The 15,958-nt window shown below is 40.1% G+C and overlaps 1 protein-coding gene across 1 annotated transcript; it reads right to left on the bottom strand.

Annotated features, from left to right (window-relative positions):
• Positions 1–347: 347 nt before the first annotated feature.
• Positions 348–2,553, bottom strand: LOC120544270 (olfactory receptor 2K2-like). Its single transcript, XM_039777911.1, has 3 exons — positions 2,192–2,553; positions 1,298–1,524; positions 348–700 (listed from the first exon to the last, which is right to left on the bottom strand). Exons 1-3 carry the CDS (start codon positions 2,551–2,553, stop codon positions 348–350), a joined length of 942 nt encoding a protein of 313 aa, XP_039633845.1.
• Positions 2,554–15,958: the final 13,405 nt, after the last annotated feature.

Genomic DNA, 15,958 nt, shown 5'->3' with positions numbered 1-15,958 from the left:
ATGCCGCTGTCACTGCTACATCACCCGGGTCATTAGTCTGATTGGTTGAAGGACTATCCAATTGCGCCTAGAGGCATTTGAGTGACACATCCATTGGTGACGCCCCTTTGGAAATGGGCTGAGAATGAAGCTTGCCCAGACCCACTCTCAGTTACAACTGAGAAGGCTCTGGTGTCAACCAGGCTATTGACCACTAAGCCACAAGTATGCCGCAAACCTAAATAATCTTTCATACTGAGATGTACAGTGTTATTGAAAACTTTACAACAGGTAAAACAGATTTTCAAAGTGTTCTACAGTTAAGTGAATTATCAGGAATACAATGAGCTAAAGAAGTTAACCCCCTCTCATTTTCTGACTTGGATATAGGTTAAATGCTTGATGATGCTTGCACGCAATTCTTTACTGACCAATCCATAGATAATGGGGTTAATGACTGGTGGGATGACGATGAAAAGGATACTGAAGAACTTCTTGATATTTTGCGAGATAGAAGGGAATCTTTGACTCACAATTATGACCATTGAAGCTATTTCGTAGAGCACATACACAACAAGGTGCGATGCGCACGTCTGAAAGGCCTTACTTCGGATGGTGCTGTCAGCTCTGCCTCGTTTTACAGAAGCATGCAGGATTCTACAGTAGGAAAAAGCAATGACGAGGAAGATGCTTGTACTCACAAACCAGGACATGGAGAGACCTAGAGAAACATAAGGAATCATTTAAACCATCATTAGGTATCATTTAAACCTTCCACCTCAGTCTATCATAAATCTGTCACATTTTGCCCTTCAGTGCTGAATATGCTGAACCCCTGCTGATAAGAGCTGTGGATAAGGGACAATGTTCCATAACATACTGAATGTCTGTTGCATTACTTTAGTCTCACATTGCCAGACCTTGCATTTCTTTAAAACAATCACAATTGTCTTGACAGTGGCTCTGCAAAATATCGGTTAAGGACTTGTTTTGATAAAACGTCCCAGTTAGATAGTAAATGTCGTAAACATACTTTATGTAAATCTTTACAATCATTCACTGAAAGAACTAAGCAGGCCTGCCTTCTTGCATAGTTCAAATTTTCGTCAAAACTTGACATTTTTAGCGTTTAACGTTAGCATGTTAGCTTGGAGGTTGTTCTTGTTTCCCCTTGCGAAGGGATTTTGACACAGACATAGTAACAAGGGAGGGACAAAGCACATTGCCAGGATAAGCCTGGCATGCCAGATATCCATGACATGTTTGGCTTGTCAGGGTTATTCTGGCAATGTACTTAATTATAAACAAAGGCACTGACCATAAATGTTGTTTACAGGGGTGGGACTGCAGGCCAGGCTTAGGATAGCACGGTTGCTGCAGTAGATGTGTTGGATGGTATTGCCACACAGCGGGGTATCAACGTGCCAGGAGAAGAGCACACCAATTAACAGCAGAGCGATGAACCAGGCCAGGGCGCAACAGGAGTGCAGCCGAGCCGATGTCATGATGGTGTGATACCTGAGTGGTTCACACACAGCAATATACCTGCAGAGTGAGAGCACTGTTAAAGATGTAAAACCATCCGCAGCTTTATTCAAGTTAAAGATATATTTTTACAAGATCTTAGCATCTCAATATGTTTGAATCTGATTCTGTATGCATTAGAAATATCCTGATGTTGCTCTTCTTTAGGCTTCACTCACATACAAACACATAAACCCAGTTACACTTTATGGCTGCAGTCAAGTCCACAAAAAGTTGGCCAGGCTGCTGGAGGATGATTTTACATGGCAAACCTACTATTTTGTGAATTTTGTGCAAAGGATAATAAACATTAAGGCATTAGTTAGTAAAAAAGATTCAACTTATGAATGAAAGTATTTAAAAGAGTCTAGAAGGGAACTTTTTTAAGAAACTAAGACCTTTCTTATCCCAAGATACAGACTGAAAACTTTGTAGGAGAACAAGGGGGTGACATGCAGAAGATTTTATTACCCATTAATAACAGAAATGTAGCCCTAGTAACAAAACAACACCAAATAACATCAGCCTGACATAACAGTTAACAGCAGAAATCTGTAAAATTACAACTGTGAAACAATAAAGAATTGTTTTAGATAAGTCATCTGAGTCACTCTGTACCATTTAAGCATGACAGAAAAAGACTTGAATCAGTGATTAACACTCTGGATGTGAGGATGAGTTTCATTACCTGTCATAGGCCATCACTCCCAGAATAGTCTGCGCCGCGACGCCGTACGTGTGCACAGAGAAGGCCTGGGCGATGGCTGGGATGTAGGCGATTTTCTTCTGGCCCGTCAAGAAGTGTAACATGAGGCGTGGCAGCACCGCTGTGGCCCCCAACAGATCACAAACTACCAGGTTACAAACCATTACGAACATGGGTCTGTGCAGGTTCTTGTCAATGACAATGACGCACAGAACCACGCAATTCCCAAACAGCATGACCATGTAGTTAAGCAGAGCCAGGAAGAAGAAGAAGGCGCCGTAGCCTGGTGGTACATAGAAGCCCTCCAGCTCGAACACGATAGGCTGTGTGAGAGGAGTTACCATTGTTACGTTCTCCATCCAAAACAGTGCAGTTCTGTAAAAGGAAAGTTTATCAAAACCCTCCCAACAGGTAACTTTTCAGGCATCAGAGATAGTGATAATAACTTTAGACTCACAGGATAACAGCATGTTACAATAAACTTCAGTAAAAAGTTGTAAAATAAACAAAAGAGTTCTTGGCCTCTGACATTTGTCTTTCTTTGTAATTAGATTAGATTAGATTCAACTTTATAGTCATTGCACAGGTAAGGACAACCAGTACAACGAAATGCAGTTTAACATCTAACCAGAGGTGCAATCATTAAAAGTGCTTTTTCTTTATAGCAGTGCTTAAAAAAACATAAAGCGCAGAATGCAGTATGATCATGTTAGTCCATTATTAAAGTGCATCAGAAAATAAAGTGCATAGAGTTCTGAGAAATCAGACAGGCCATAGTCCATATAATAGTAGAGACAGAATGCAGTATGATCATGTTAGTCCATTGTTAAAGTGCATTAGCAAATAAAGTGCATAGAGTTCAGAGAAATTAGACAGGCCATAGTCCATATAATAGTAGAGACAGAATGCAGTATGGTCATATATAGTACATTGTTGAGGTAATTCTTAACTAAATTACATAAATCACACAGAATTACCTGCAGTAGAACACACAACTGACACTTAATGAACATACGTCTCAGAGCGATAAAGATTTCATCAAACATTAAAACAAAAGAAATAAAGCTAATGTCTATTGATCACAACACTATGAAGGTTCCTGTGGAAAGCCTAAAGCGTCCTGTTCCACTCTCCTGTCTTCTCGTCAGAACACTGATGAGGCTCTGACTCGTTGAGGAAAGTGTGTTTGATTTTAATAATTTTCCTTTGGGTTCAACGTGTCCATCAAAAACATAAACACACCCTTAACTTCCTCTGCACATCATGTCCCAAGGTGGCACTAAGACTGAACGTTTGGCTGTGATTTTAAAAGGATTACTTCCTAGGAGTTATTTCAAACACATTGCTAACCATGAATACATCTGAATCTTAGCACCTGAGTGAATATATGGGTTGTTGTGACTATCTTTATAGGATTGACCTGAGGTCACTCTTCCTAAAGCTACTTTCTAAGCTGCCTTCATAGATTTGTTTACAGAAAGTGATGTCAGGAAATGAGGGCCGAGGACTTCATGGTCGGCCCCTTAACCCGTAGACCATTTAGGGTGCCACCTAAAACATATTTTGCAGACAACTGAACTGAAGTTTTGCCATTATATTATCATAATAACAGTATTTTTAGGTCAGCCTTTAGTATTTAGCTACAACAGTTTTATGGTAGAGGATCACTACAAACTCTCTGGCGTGAAACTCAGATGGACCGCAAGTCCATCACAACCACAACCTTAACATCCTTACTTTTTAGTTTGTCATGAATTTATTCTCACTTGTGCAGTGCCCGTTGAAAACGTGTCTGTTCAGAACGGGCTGATTGCTTCGGCCTCCGGTATTGCTCATCCAAACAACTTCACACTCAACACTGTGCTTTCTTGGGTCCTGCGAAATTCAACTGCTCAACCAATCTGTCTATGCATCATTCAATTCAATTCAATTTTATTGATAGTATCAAATCATAACAAGAGTTATCTAGAGTAGATCTAGACCACACTCTATAATTTATAAAGACCCAAAAATTCCAGTAATTCCCCCAAGAGCAAGCATTTAGTGTGACAGTGGCAAGGAAAAACTCGGTGGTGTGATGAACAGTGGTAATAATAGTCACAATAAAGATAATGGAACTATGACTAGAAATAGTAGTTGTAGTAGTTCATGGTGTAGCAGGGCACTGCAGGGCGTAGCAGGGCATTGCAGTGCATGGAGCAGGACCATGGCGACAGCTTCAAACATGAGTTAGGTGCCACCCTAATCCACGGAAAACTGCTGGGCAACAAAAAACATAAGGGCTCCGGGGAATAAGCTCCCCAGAGCTAGGTTAGTAACAAGCATTTCTGCGACATGTATGCACACAGATGGAAAGAGAGAGGAGAGAGGAGCTCAGTGTGTCAAAGGAAGGAAGTCCCCCGGCAGTCTAAAACTATAACAGCGTGATTAAGAGCTGGTGCAAGGCAAACCTGAGCCAGTTCTATAAGGGTTGGTAGATGAATCTGACGACTATGAAGAGAAGCAGAGAAGAGAAGGGGTGCCATGTCTGCTGCTATACACCCTCCCCCACCAGTCTAGGCGAACGATGCAACTCCTCACTCCCTACCTATAAGCTTTATCAAAGAGGAGAGTTTTAAGTTTACTCTTAAATGTGGTGACGGTGTCTGCCCCCCGGACCCAGACTGGGAGCTGGTTCCACAGGAGAGGAGCATGATAGCTGAAGGCTCTGGCTCCCATTCTACTTTTTGAGACTCTAGGAACCACAAGTAGCGCAGTGCTCTAGTGGGGCAATAAGGTACTATGAGCTCTTCAAGATATGATGGTGCTTGACCATTTAGAGCTTTGTAGGTCAGGAGAAGGATTTTAAATTCAATCCTGGATTTTACAAGAAACCAATGCAGAGAAGCTAATACAGGAGAAATATGATCTATTTTCTTAGTTCTTGTCAGAACACGCGCTGCAGCATTCTGGATCAGCTAGAGAGTCTTAAGGGACTTATTTGAGCAACCTGATAGTAAGGAATTACAGTAGTCCACCCTGGAAGTAACAAATGCATGGACTAGTTTTTCAGCATAATTTTGAGACAGAATGTGCCTAATTTTGGCAATGTTACGAAGGTGAACAAAGGCTTTTCTAGAGGTTTGTTTTAAGTGGGCGTTAAAGGATATCTCCTGATCAAAAATAACTCCTAGATTTCTGACAGTAGTGCTGGAGGCCAGGGCAATACCATCCAGAGTTTAGATAATAAGGTTTGGAGGTTTTTAGGGCCCAGCACAATAACTTCAGTTTTTTCTGAGTTTAACATCAGAAAATTGTAGGTCATCCATGATTTTATATCTTTAACGCATGCTTGAAGTTTAACTAACTGACTGGTTTCGTCTGGCTTCATTGATAGGTATAATTGGGTGTCATCCGCATAACAGTGAAAGTTAATTGAGTGTTTCCTAATAATATTGCCTAGAGGAAGCATATATAAGGAGAATAGAATTGGTCCAAGCACTGAGCCTTGTGGAACACCATGGCTTACTTAAGCATGCCTGGAGGATTCATCGTTAACATTGACAAACTGAGATCGATCAGAGAAATAGGACTTACACCAGCTTAGTGCGATTCCTTTAACGCCAACTAAATGTTCCAATCTCTGTAACAGGATGGTATGGTCAATAGTGTCTTTGCCATCTTCGGTATTGCTCTATACACTGACAGCCAGATAAACTCTCTCCTAACATCAAAACTCTGAAGACAGTCATTCCCACATCCCCAGGTTTAATGACGTTGCAAGGAAAGTGTGAAACCGTAACATGCAAAGACAGACTAATTAATTATATGCTAGCTTTTAACATACAATATAGCCTATGTTAAGATAATTTCATCAATTCAAATATTTCCTTTCTACCATTACACCATATAATTCATGACTATTAAACTGACAGTGAGTGTGATTATGCTGTACAAAGACATTTTTACATAATAATATTACAACAACAATATTACGTTCATTCATACTCATTCATTCGAGTGTAGCCTGTCCTATGACTTATAGTTGCCTAGCAACCATGTAACGTTAGTCACAGCACCAACGCCAGCGATTACGGACATTTCTAATATAAACTTAACACAAAATAACACTGACATCAAACTAATGATCTATGAACCTATGTAATTATTTAAAAACAGTGAATGAATTCATACCAACGATGCTACTCTAGGCCTAAATGTAGGCAAATGTAACTGCAGTTGGTTTGCTACACTACAACCATAAATCACTGAACCGTTTGTTTGTATGTGTTTGTATGTGTTCATTTCCTTCCTAACTACGGCTCATGCGACATAGCGGTTACCATCTGAGAGTCTTAAAGTGACAGCACCGTAAATAGAGAACTCATTAAGACTTGAGGCAAATTAACTTCTTACTTTTAACAGCTTATTTATAACAAAACAGTGTTGAATGCAGCACTAAGATCTAGTAAGACAAGTACGGAGACAAGTCCTTTGTCTGAAGCAGTTAGAAGGTCGTTAGTAATTTTCACCAGTGCCGTCTCTGTGCTATGATGCTTTCTAAATCCTGACTGAAAGTCCTCAAATAAACTATTCCTATGTAGAAAATCACATAACTGATTAGCGACTACCTTCTCAAGGATCTTGGAGAGAAAGGGAAGGTTAGATATAGGTCTATAGTTGGCTAAGACCTCAGGATCGAGGGTGGTTTTTTTCAGAAGAGGTTTTATCACTGCTACTTTAAATGACTGCGGTACATAACCTGTTAATAAAGACATAATTATCATATCTAATAATGAAGTGTTAACCATGGGTAACGCTTCTTTAAGTAGCCTTGTTGGGATGGGGTCTAAGAGACAGGTAGATGGCTTAGCTGAAGAGACTTTTAACATTAAGGGCCCTATTTTAAATCAAATGCCAAACACAATTAGCTTTGTGGGCGGATCTCGGGCGCTGTTGCTATTATACCGGTGAGATAAATGACTCTTGCACCCAACGCAAATCTAAAATGGGTTGGTCTGAAGTAGCTACATTACTCATAGGTGTGGTTTGGGCGTAATCGGCAATTAACCTATGAGAGCGTTATCTCACATTCCCTTTAAAAGCAGGCACGCTTGTTCCATGATGGATTGCTATTATAATTGTGGATTTGCTAGGCACACGCTCTTAATACATAAATGGGCGCACACGTGAGTCTGTGGAGGGAAAAGTCAGCTGTGCGTCGGGTGCAAAATAGGAATGATACATGCGTAGGTATACAAAGTCAATTACACTGGGTGCAGGTCTAATTGTTGCAGGTCTATAGGATAAAAGCAGTCTAAGTATATGTCAGCTCTTGTCGTTCTTTCTAGCGGTCCTGTGTTTAAGGGTGAACCGTTAGAAGTTGAGGGCAAGAGGTGATGAATTTTATCTCTAATTGTTTTAATTTTATCATTAAAGAATCTCATAAAGTTGTCAACACTCAGAGCTAGAGGAATAGATGGCTCAGTAGAGCTGTGGCTATCTGTCAGCCTGGCTACAGTGCTGAAAAGAAACCTTGGGTTGTTCTTATTTTCTTCTATTAGTGATGAGTAATAGTCTGATCTGGCCTTTCTTAGGGCCTTCCTATATGTTTTCAGACTGTCTTGCCAATCTAAATGAGATTCTTCCAGTTTGGTGGAATGTCATTTACTTTCAAGTTTTCACTAGGTTTGTTTTAATTTGCGAGTTTGGGAGTTATACCATGGTGCTACTTTTCTTTGCTTAATCATCTTCTTTTTGAGCGGAGCAACAGAGTCTAAAGTCGCCCGTAGCAAGGCCGTAGGGAGGGACTAAAGTTAACATAAGAATCCTGTTAAGGCATGTCATTGAGTTAAATGCTGTTGGAATATCTTCCTTAAATATGGCTATAGCACTGTCAGATAGGCATCTAGTGTAGAAGCTTTTATCTAATTTCATATAGTCAGGTAGTAGGAATTCAAAAGTTATTGAGGATTGGTCTGATAATAAAGGATTCTGCGGAAATACTATTAAATCTTCAATTTCAATGCCATATGTCAGCACAAGGTCGAGGGTGTGATTAAAACAGTTAGTGGCATTATACACACTCTGACTGAAACCAATTGAATCTAGTAGTGACTGAAATGTTAAAGTGAATAAAGACTACACATGATAAAAACTCTGAGAATTCAGATAAAAAGAATACGGACCTGGAGCTTGGTTAACAACAATAAATATAATTGGCTGTAATGTTTTCCATGTTGAATGTAGGAGATTAAGAACAAGGCTTTCAAACGAGTTATAATTTATTTTAGGTTTAGGATTAATTAACAGGCTTGAATCAAATATGGCGGCAACTCCCCTTCCTCGGCCAGACAAATATGTTTTTGTGACAGCTTACTATCTTTATAGTATTGACCTGAGGTCACTCTTCCTAAAGCTACTTGTTGAGCTGCCTTCATAGATTTGTTTACAGAAAGCGATGCCAGGAAATGAGGGCCGAGGACTTTGTGGTTCATGGTGGGCCCCTTAACCCGTAGACCATTTAGGGTGCCACCAAAAACATATTTTGCAGACAACTGAACTGAAGTTTTCCCGTTATATTATCATAATAACAGTATTTTTAGGTCAGCCTTTAGTATTTAGCTACAACAGTTTTATGGTAGAGGATCATTACAAACTCTCTGGTGTGAAACTCGGATGTACCACAAGTCCATCACAACCACAACCTTAACATCCTTACCTTGCTACTGTAAGAATTATTTTGGCATTAGAAAAGATGCTAAGAATTTAGTTTGTCATGAATTTATTCTCACTTGTGCAGTGCCCGTTGAAAACGTGCCTGTTCAGAACGGGCTGATTGCTTCGCCCCCTCGGTATTACTCATCCAAACAACTTCACACTCAACACTGTGCTTCCTTGGGTCCTGAGAAATTCACCTGCTCAACCAGTGCTCGAAGTCTACGCATCATTTGCTTACAGGTAGCAATTTGGGTACAGGCTATTCCCGGGAACCAAAGTGTTCATTCTGAAAGTTACATTGCTGATGCTAGGAATGTTTGAGTTTGCTACAAAGAGAGTGAACTGTTCCCAGCATGCTGTTCTGCAGTTTAGGAGTCCCCTCTCAGTATACTACATAGTGTGTAGCTGCAGCTTGTGAATATGTTTTTGTGTCAGCTTATGAGGAACATAAGTTGTTGCTCTTACTTTCCTCCTGATTCTCCATTCTTTTCATGTATATTAATGATCATCTCTGCCTCAGTGTGTGAGTCCAGATTGAAACTTGTGTGTGTTGTGGTTTACCTGTGTTATCATTATTAGGCTGTAATGAGTGTCCTGGAGGCCCCGGAGCTCCCATGTGTCTCAGTGACCAGCAGATTAATAGAATTAAAAGCTGCAGTGATGCATTCAAGGTACTACGCACAGGGAGCCGCGCTCTCTCTATCTCTCTGGAGAGACTCCAGCCTGCAGACTGGCCTTCTCTCTTTACCTTCACAATGTTCTATCTGCTTCGTCTTTCCATCCTATTATGCCCACTTTCTCTGAATCTGTAGAGGTATGTGTTCTGGGAAAGGTTTTCCAAAATATTTGACAACTTGGCTGGCATGGCTCGCAGTCTGTCATACCAAAGGTGTTGGATTAGGGTTGAGGTCAGGGTTCTTCCACACCGAACTGGAAAATCCAGACCAGTTCTTTGTTTATGGGGGTGTTGTTATTGTCAGGAGAGTCTTCCCCAAACTATTGCCATAAAGTTAGAAGCACACTATTGTCAAAAATATTATTATGACCAAAGAAATGTCTTAAACCAAAAGTACCTGTATAGAAAGGGCCAAACTGTGTTGTTAGTTTGACAACAGGTCATGGAGTGATTAAAGCCAAAAAGTTGTGTGTGCTCAGTAAAGTTTCAAGGGAGTCTCTATATCAGATCATGATATACTATTATGTTTAAATGCCACGTGAGGAAGGGTCAGTGTTCACCTGAATTGTTAAGGAATGATGAATGTCCAAATTTAATCTAAATCTGGAAAGTTTTCTTGCTGCATGTGGACCAAAACATAGTATGTTGTTTGTATGTTTCATCATGCATTGACAGGGAAGGGACAGCCAATAGATCCCAGGAGCTTTCATTAGCGCCTGTAATTAGCGTTAGCCTCTGAGCTCTGATAAACAGTACTCCTGGGCCTCTCTCTTTGCTCCCAGAGGGCTAATTACCATCAGAAACTGTTGATGAGTGTTTAGTTAGGGAGCCGCTCACAGTGGACTCATTAACAATCGCATTTGTTTCAGAAACATTAACGTTCATTATGAGCTGCTGTGGCAACTGGAACAACATGAGTGATGAAACTGTTGGACCATTAGGGGGCAGTGTAGTCCCCTGAGCTCCCAACATGCAACAGTTTATAGTTTTTAAAACTGTTTTTGGCATACTGTTCACAACAAAGTTTCACAACGCAAAACTCTTGATGTTCAAGAGTGCACCGGGAGTCAGGCAGTTACCTTATTACCACTACATATCCCACGATACACTGGTTTATAGTGTATAGCCAGACCTGCTCTTGGACAATCAGAATTATGATCACGTATATTGGTTAAGTATACTGACACAAGGAAATAAGCTGTTTAAGTGTTGGGTTGTTTTAGGTGTAGAGGGCTCTATACTACTTACAAGGGGGATGGGACTAAGGTAGGGGGGGTCAAACTCAGTTTCACTTAGGGCCACACTAGAAAATTAGAATCACATCACATAGTTTATTAACATGCTTTTATTTGGAAAAAGTAAAATATATTCTCATATAGTCTTCTCACTTACAGTTTGGTCCACAAAAAGCCCAAAAGAGCTCAGCAAAACCATTCCCATCATAGAATTTAGCAATTTAAGCAAAACAATTAATTCTGATTAGTCTACATTTTTAAATTAGGCTAGCACACAGCCAACTCACAACAACCTGCTTCACAGGCCTGAATATGCAAACTGTGGCCCCTGAGTCTCAAAGTCGGTAAATCTGCCAAATTCTGCTTTTAGTGTTGTGCATCTCTCTTAGGAGAAAGCAGTTGTGCGTGCGTTCGCCACTGGCTGTCAGGTCACATTACCACTTTTCATCCTCAAGGTCGACGAGGGCTTTTACCTTTTTTTATTTCATGAAACTGGTGATTTCCTCACACATCTTAGCTTAGCCAGCATTCCTCTGTGTGTAATTGCAGTTTGCCAACAGTTCCCTGTCTTTCTGTTTTGGTGCACAACTAGGCGGGCCAATATTTATTGTGAACCTAAAATGATATGAGGCACAGATACAAATTTGCGACAGCCCAGAATTTGCCCGCGGGCCTTGAGTTTCACATGTTCGGATGGTTTTCCAAGACCATTTCTAGAAAGGTGCACAAGCCTAAATCCTGTGTAAGGTCCCCAGATCAGGAGTTCACAATGAGTACAGTGAACACAACAGACTTCCCAACAGCAGCCTCAATTTTTGCTCAGAGACTAGGAAACCAACCAGCAAGAGGCTCCATATTTAGTTTGTGGCAGTTTGATTTAATATAACTTGTACCATGTGAGCATACAATATAAACTAAAATTATAAAGTTATTATGAAATAATGCAGGTAATGCTAATGTTGTACTTTGTTTTGCAACTGCATTAAATAAAGCAGTTTACAGGGCCTGAGGGCATTTGCCTATCTTGCCTGGTTGGTGAATTGGCCCTGGCCACCAGTGTATTTTGTGCAGTGCTGAATGTCTGTTGCAGCCTAATTGTTGTCCTCTTTGGTGCTGAGCCAAACCAGACTATGATGGATTTGCAGGGAATTGACTGATAATGACTCAAACTGATCTTCCTAACTACTAGATGCAACAAGCCAGACGACGATATGAGTCGTTTGTTCCTCCCCTCTAATACGACCCACAGCACCGTTTTCCGTCCTCATATCTACAGGGTTTCCATGGGGTCTTAAAAAGTCTAAAAAAAGTCTAAAATTTAAAAATTTAAATGTTGGCCTTCAAAAGTCTTAAATTCGCTGAAGTACTGTGTTTTTGGTCTTAAATCATTTTAAACAGGTTTTAATTTCCCTACGTCCGTGTAACGCAACCTCTAGAGCTCATTTAAATTAGCCTGGTCCTACCAGACTCATTAGGTACCAGGTACATTTCATGTGTACAGAGAGTCTGGCCACCCTACATTGACAAGTGTTAACTTCCTTGAAGGCGGGTACTCTGTTGAAGTTTAAAACTATTGGATCTGACCAAAGCCACTCTGGATCTGTCATAACCAATCGCTAACGTTTGGTCGTGACGTCGGCTTAGCATCACTAGCGTTAGCCTTAGCCAACTCCTTCACCACTAACGGAGCGAGCTGGAAAATCAAACTGTTCCTGAACCCCGTGGGGAGGAGGGCCACGACATCATGGCCACCAACACAACTCAGCAAAGATTGTTCTGGATATTCGGCAGCGTTGCCACAACAGACCGAATGGCTTCGCTCGCATCTTTCTCCGCCGCCATTACAGAACTACAACTCAAACTAGCGCACGACCTCAACGTCATCGTTCTCAGACACTCCCTCTGTTCACTGATTGGACCGGTAAAGATTTAGCCGGAGAAAACCTGTGAATATACCACAAACCCAGACGTAGTACTGAAAGGAAGTGAAAACTGAGCGGAAGTACGTAGGAGGGCGGAGCCAGGCTACATTGAAATGCTCCTGCAGCGAAATAGATTAGAACATTTTTATTTTATTTTTATTCTGTAGTATTGTAGTTCATCTAGTCCAAATATAATTTGCTATATTACGACTACAAATGAATGAGCGGAGGTGCTCTAGGTCCTCCACATGTTGACTAGACACCAGTCCTATAATGCGAGTGAGGAAATCAGGGAATTTTTTCAGACGATGTTTCTGGACTCAGACATCTGACTTAAAAAAAAATAAATATGTTGTAATATATGTCTTGAATTTCATTCACTTTGGTCTTAAAAAGGTCTCAAAAGAACTTAAATTTGACTAGGTTAAAGCTGCAGTAACCCTGTATCCAAACCAGAGAACGTTGGTTGCAGATTTTAACATAAAGCTCGCGGTTTTAAAAGCTTCTTAAACGTTGCGAAATGGTCGCAGTTTGGTTATGTTTAAGCACCAAAACTACTTAGTTTAGAAGAAGAGTGTGGTGGTTTGGGTCAAAATCAGGCGTTACTTCACTTCCGGTTAGGCATGTAATGCAGCACATGATGTAAAGTTTAAAAAAAAACTTTCAGTTTACTTTTATTTATTCCACCACCCCAACCTGCCTCACCATGCTGAAATTTGGCGCTCTTACACTTTGTCACCTTACTTTATGCTTTGCTCCTGTAATGACTACTACTACACTACACTAGAGGGCAGCACCACTATAAACATTAATATACAGTAGGCTGTAATTGCTGCATGAACAAACAACCAATGGGAGTGTTTTTCAGGGTAGAACAGTCTCAATAGTAGCAGTAGTACAGTGTGTGTTGGACAGACCGATGCTGCTGATATAGAGTTGAGACTATAGTCATCTTTTAATTAAAATATTAAATTGCTCCTAAAGGAAGGCTGTGCTCTGGCAGTTGCAGATACGAACAATTTAAAGCACCTCCTTTGTTGGCCATGTTTTTTGTACTATAAAGAATACTCAACTGATTCAGTGGAGGGGGGACAACATGCAAACACCAATAAGAAAGACCTGAAGACCCAGAACCTTGTTGCTGTGAAGTGAAACTGCTAACCACTGAACCACCATTCTGACACATTATCAAGTAAACATGTGCTATGTGCAATTTTGGAAGTTATTATGCAAGTAGTTTATATAACAAACAATCCCACCATGACCTTCTCCATACAAGCCTTATGACATTTGGGTTTATCTGTGTTTTAAGCCCCCAACTTGGTGACATGTTTTGTGTGTCAGATAGAATAAATACAAAATGCCACAAATATTAGGGAGTGAATGAGGCTTGTATGGAATTATGTTTGTTCTGAATGTGCTTGGACAGGTCCAGTGCAGAGACTCTGGTATGAATTTTAAACTTCTTTACCTCCATCTTCTGGTCATTGTTTGCTACTGCAAGATAGAGGTCCTGCTGGGGCAACATAAAGCCACATATAGCAATAAAAGTAACTAGAACAACACACTAACAAACACTTATGGGGGAATTTCTTTATGTTTTCTTTATCTCAAAGTTCTAGACATATGTCTGCATATGTTTATAACAGTGATGGTCCAGTCTGCCCATTGAGCCACACATGAAACTGAACTATTTACATTGACATACAGGCTCTTCTTGGTTAGCAGTGTGAAAAGCTGTACTTTAGAGAGAAAGTGTGATAAAGGATTAGGGTTCAGTGGTCTGTTTATGTAGTTGGTAAAAACCTTGCCAAGCCAGAAGCAAAATACATTTCTAAGTTAGCATAATTGGAGTCAATTTGTCAATTAGTATTTTTAGTTATTTAGTATTTATATATCCCATTTGATTCTCTCTTAATTAGCAATCAAGTTTTAATTTTTGCACTGAGGTAGTCTCTATGTAGTCTATGAGGAACTGACAATGCAGAAGTAGGGTAGGGATTTCTGGCACACCTTTACCTACTTCCAAGGTGCATGGTAGATGGTAAATAGACTGTAAATAGCAACACTTGAGAGACCATTATTGTAGCTTTTATCAGGGTAGAAACTCCTATAATGTACATCCTCTCATGCTGTCATGCCATGTTTTTTTTATTCCTGCAAAGACTTCAGTGACCATTCTGGTGTATTCTACTTTTCCCACAGCTACATATACTTTGTAACTTTAGTAACTCATCCTCAAATCTGTATTTTTCTACTATAGTTCTTGACCTGCATCCACAGCTGCTGTGCAAGTGAAACAGTTTGAGGTAGATGTCTGCAGCAGCAGCAGCAGCAGCGCCCTCTGCTGCAGACAGGCCAGACTGCATCTCTTAAGACTCTGATACACTGTGATACACATTATGTCAGGGATCTGCAACCTTTTTAATATGAAGTGCCATTTTAAAATGGCCTTGTTAATCAGTGCTCCATAGAGCTAGCCAATCAGGGGCAGAATAGGGCACATCTTCACAGAATGTGGATGGGGAAAAAGTAATAACATATATATTATATAAATAATAGGCTGTGCTCTTGCTAATGGATGGGAAAGAGGTCATTTGGCATGTGGATTGTAACATTTCCCCAAAACTCTCTAGCACACCTATTTCTAGTGTGCCATTGTTGAGCTACCGCGTGGTGATGGTGGCACACGTAGCTAAGGTTGCTGACCTCTGCAAAATGGGCTACCACAAGTACTTTTAGATATGTTATTAAATGTAAATGCTGAAAGAAAATCCCTTCACAAACCTCAGAAAACAAAGTTGTTTTGATAAGAAATCTTTAATGTATTCTTATGGCATTAACAATGTGTCATGTGTAATAAATATGTCTTCTGACAAATGTTCAACACCACACAAACAGCATATATAACAAGAAGTTACAGTGAAACATTTGGCATTTCTTGTTTTTACATTGTGAAGACTACATTTGAGGCATATAAAGTTTAATCCCTTTTGAACTTTTTTCACTTTAGTCCAAACATTTTCATTTAGTATCCCTTCCTTCAATTTATTAAATCATTGTGACCAAGATACTGATCGGGACATTTTACAGTGTAAAAACCAATGTTGTTTTTGAGATTTTTATGAAATTATGAAATGTAAGTCTTGCAGATTGATCTCATGAAGTGGCGTTTATCAACACCTTTTGGCCTCCATTGACTTACATTACCTTGCGA

Source organism: Perca fluviatilis, chromosome 16, assembly GCF_010015445.1.
Source record: "Perca fluviatilis chromosome 16, GENO_Pfluv_1.0, whole genome shotgun sequence".
Lineage (NCBI taxonomy): Eukaryota > Metazoa > Chordata > Actinopteri > Perciformes > Percidae > Perca > Perca fluviatilis.
Note: the sequence above shows the minus strand (reverse complement) of the source record. Positions and strands in the feature narration are given on the sequence as shown.

Excerpts from the sequence above, each read along its gene's own strand:
- LOC120544270 (XM_039777911.1), bottom strand. The coding sequence starts at position 2,553 with ATGGTAACTCCTCTCACACAGCCTATCGTGTTCGAGCTGGAGGGCTTC. Across the intron at positions 1,525-2,191 it reads GGAGTGATGGCCTATGACAG|GTATATTGCTGTGTGTGAAC; the intron begins GTAATGAAACTC and ends CTCACTCTGCAG. Across the intron at positions 701-1,297 it reads CCCTGTAAACAACATTTATG|GTCTCTCCATGTCCTGGTTT; the intron begins GTCAGTGCCTTT and ends ATGTTTCTCTAG.